General features: G+C 41.0%; 1 protein-coding gene across 1 annotated transcript; it reads left to right on the top strand.

The window, feature by feature from the left end:
* Positions 1-1,578: 1,578 nt before the first annotated feature.
* On the top strand, positions 1,579-3,213 carry LOC122651512 (transcription factor MYB80). Its single transcript, XM_043844923.1, has 3 exons — positions 1,579-1,893; positions 1,993-2,122; positions 2,276-3,213. Exons 1-3 carry the CDS (start codon positions 1,761-1,763, stop codon positions 3,048-3,050), a joined length of 1,038 nt encoding a protein of 345 aa, XP_043700858.1. The 5' UTR covers positions 1,579-1,760; the 3' UTR covers positions 3,051-3,213.
* The last annotated feature ends 622 nt before the right edge of the window (positions 3,214-3,835 follow it).

Below are 3,835 nucleotides of genomic sequence, written 5' to 3'. Positions count from 1 at the left end.
TCCTAAATCTACAAACCACATTCCAAAAGACTATGACATCTAGATGGAGGAGTAAACACATACATGCCGAGGTATTTTGAATCAATACCTCGGCATGTATTCTCTTTAATTCCAAGAATAGGGCAAATCTTTATTTTGTTTTACTAAAAAGTAATTCACTCTTGGAGTAGTTAATTTGTTAACCTATTAAATCTTCAAACAAATACAAAATGGATTTGATTGTACAAACATCATCTTCAATTACATGGCAGAAGATGAATATATAATCTACGAAAAGGAGATGAGAGATTTTAGGCGCATTTCAGGTTACCTTGATTCCTTTAAAACGAATTCATCTCTCAATAAACTTGAAACAATCGAAAAAGACAGCACATGGCAATAATGAAAATATAGGGACTAAGAGGGCAGTCTTGCCTAATACCTATAGAAAGGTTCAATAAATTCAAAGCTACTACTGCCTTCAAGCTCAAGAAATAGAAAACAGGTTACAAATCATATCACACCAATGTTGATCATCAGATCGCAAATTTAACCAATTGTGCTTGAATTTAACTGAATTGTGGGCTTGGCTTCCAAGGACGAAGAACAGTTCCCCCACCTCCAATTAATAGTCCAAAAATGTGATCCGTTCTTCAGCAAAACCACTAAGACATGGCGATGCCCATTAAGAAACGTAAAAGTCATTGGAATTGGTATTCATCTTTCCTAACTTGCTTCTGTCAATAAATAAATAAATAAATAAAACGTGTCGCTGCTCCAATTGTTGGAACTCAAATTGGAAAGCACCCTGGTCGAGGAGTTGATGTCTTGTATTCTATAATTTGAGTTGTGGGCTGCGAAAAATTGTATTTTTTTTGTTTTTCTTATAAATTAGTAGCGATGGCATTATTAAGGTTACTATGAATTCTTGTGAACACAAAAACACGTGAGAAAGAGAATTTTTAATCCTTTCTCCTGAATCCCCTCCAATTCGCTGCCCCCCTCCAATTCCTCACATGGGGGCGCAAATGATCACCCTACCCCCTGCCCGAAAACACTGCCCAAGGTGGGGTCCACTCCCCTCTATTAGAGGAATCGGAGGAATTGGAGGTACCCGTGAATTGGAGGTGATAATTATTCCTGAGAGGGTGCATTTTTACTGTCAGCAGACGTGCAAAGACCTTAATTTTTCACAAGTTGTTGTATCATCTAAAAGGTTTTGTATGACTCAAATAGAAAGCTGCCCAACCAGCCTCTACACAAGCCCTCCTAGCTAGTTCCTCCAATCCAAGTAGTCAACACAAGAAAGCGAGAGAGAGAGAGAGAGAGAGAGAGAGAGAAAGAGTTGACCAGGCATCTTGAGGGTGAGCTACCGGCCAAGTGCTTCACACGCTCAACGGCGTTGAATTCTTTAATGAAATCATGCGACTTCGATGGTCTACTCCCATGCAGTATGCATCCACGTGAACCTTTTTATTAATACCTTCATTTCTTCTCTTCATTCACTCTCAGCAACAAAAAACAAACACTTCTTCCCAAATTATACTTCTAAAGAGGAAAAAAATATATCTCATCAAAACGAAAAAGAAAGATGAAGCTATAGAGAATCTCTCTCTCTCTCTCTCTCTTTCCACAGATTCCAAGCTTTCGTCAACTTCCTCTGTTTTTTTTTTGGCTTTTGTTGAGGCAGTATTATATTCTTGTCTTGGTATCTCATCTCTGACCCAGAAGAGAACTTGGTTTCTCTGTAAGTACAAGAAGAAAGGTGGAATTATTTTGAAATGGGTCGGATCCCTTGTTGTGAGAAGGACAATGTGAAGAGGGGACAATGGACACCTGAAGAAGACAACAAGCTTTCTTCCTACATTGCCCAACACGGCACCCGTAACTGGCGCCTCATTCCCAAGAATGCTGGTTCTCTCTCTCTCTCTGTCTTTCTTTGCTAACTTATAAACAGTTTGGCATCCATAGATGAATTTTGCATTTTTTTTTTAAACTTTACAATTCTAACAGGTCTGCAGAGGTGTGGGAAGAGTTGTCGCCTCCGGTGGACCAACTACCTCCGGCCAGATCTAAAGCATGGCGAGTTTTCAGAAGCAGAAGAACAAGCCATTGTCAAGCTTCACTCTGTTGTTGGGAACAGGTAAAAACCATTATATAAAGCTCCTATGTATATATATGGCTTTTAGAGTGTTGGTTGCTCATTACTTAAATCTTCTTTATCAACAAACTTTAGTAATACCACCACCTTTGTCATTCTATTTATTCTAATTCTCACTTTGAGTAAATTTTACAGGTGGTCGTTAATAGCTGCACAACTGCCTGGTCGCACTGACAATGATGTCAAGAACCACTGGAATACCAAGCTGAAGAAGAAGCTGTCGGGGATGGGAATTGACCCTGTGACACACAAGCCCTTCTCCCACCTGGTGGCTGAGATAGCCACCACCCTCGCCCCACCACAGGTAGCTCACCTTGCTGAGGCAGCATTGGGCTGCTTCAAGGATGAGATGCTCCACCTGCTAACCAAGAGGCGCATTGACTTTCAGCTCCAACACCAACACCAAGCATCTGCACCTGGGTTTGAAGTATCCCCACTCCCTGAACCTGTTGGAGGGAGCTCTGCTACCACCACCTTTGTCACAGGGAGTACTACCCATGATAAGGATGACACCATACAGAAGATTAAGATAGGTCTCTCCAAGGCAATGCAAGAACCTGATGCACTACCCACTAACAAGCCCTGGACCACAACCTCAACAGGAGAGACATCTGAGGGTTTTGCTAGAGCTTGCAATGAATTTCCAGCAGTGGTTTCTGGCTTCCAATTTGGCCCATCATCTTATGGTAATGACGGGGAAGCATCCCCATGGAGCCAGAGTATGTGTACCGGGAGTACATGCACTGGAGGCGGAGGTGATCATGAACAAGTGGGATTGCATGAGAGAGGGCAGGATGAGGAAGGAGAGGAGGCAGAAGGTGGAAAAACTGTGGGACAAGGGTCCAGCATTTTCAATTCTGACTGTGTCTTGTGGGATTTATCTGATGATCTGATGAACCCTATTGTTTAATGGAACATCAAGAAGCATTTGGCAACACCATCACCATCAGGAAGAATAAACTTTTCATGGCATTTCTATATAGTTATGTATTACATGAACTGTAAATAAAGTCGGATCACACAGACTTCTACAATGAGGATACTAATACAAGAATCAATTACTTACTCTTTAACTTACTTCCCCAAACTTCTTACCAAAAACAAAAAACAAACTTCCCCAAACTGAACCCTACTGAACCCCCCCCCCCCCCTTTTCTCTTTCTTTGTGCATGTGATGAAATCAATCAAAATATGAAGATGAAGAGGATGTGTTGGCCAAAAGCTGCCAAGTACAGATACCAGATACAAGTCATACAACTCCTCCCCCCCCCCAATCCCACCTCCCAAAAAAAGGTGCATAAAGATCAAATTTGTTATCTATGTACCTCAAGTTTCTCCACTACAAAAATATTTCGGGAAATTCCATTTATCTGCGTTAGTTTGCTGGAACTCCACAATTGCCTAAATGTAGATCTCACAGGTGATGGCTCCCCAATGAAACAAGCCAGTAAGGTTATGCATGATCAAGCAGCCGTTTGGGACAAATGATTAACATGTTCGATGACATTTCATAAACATCAGGTATACAATTTTCTAATCCTGAGATATCAATACAAAAGAAAAGGGTAGGCAATAAAAACAGAGTTTTTTGGATTCTTACCAGATAAAACCAGAGGAATCAGGATATTTCGAAGACAAACAATAGAGGGACTTAAGGTCAGAGTTAACCAATTTAAATCCTGTGACACATGGCAA

Source organism: Telopea speciosissima, chromosome 2 (genome assembly GCF_018873765.1).
Source record: "Telopea speciosissima isolate NSW1024214 ecotype Mountain lineage chromosome 2, Tspe_v1, whole genome shotgun sequence".
In the NCBI taxonomy this organism is placed as follows: domain Eukaryota; kingdom Viridiplantae; phylum Streptophyta; class Magnoliopsida; order Proteales; family Proteaceae; genus Telopea; species Telopea speciosissima.
The sequence above is the reverse complement of the archived record's forward strand: the minus strand, read 5'-3'. Positions and strand labels throughout refer to the sequence as shown.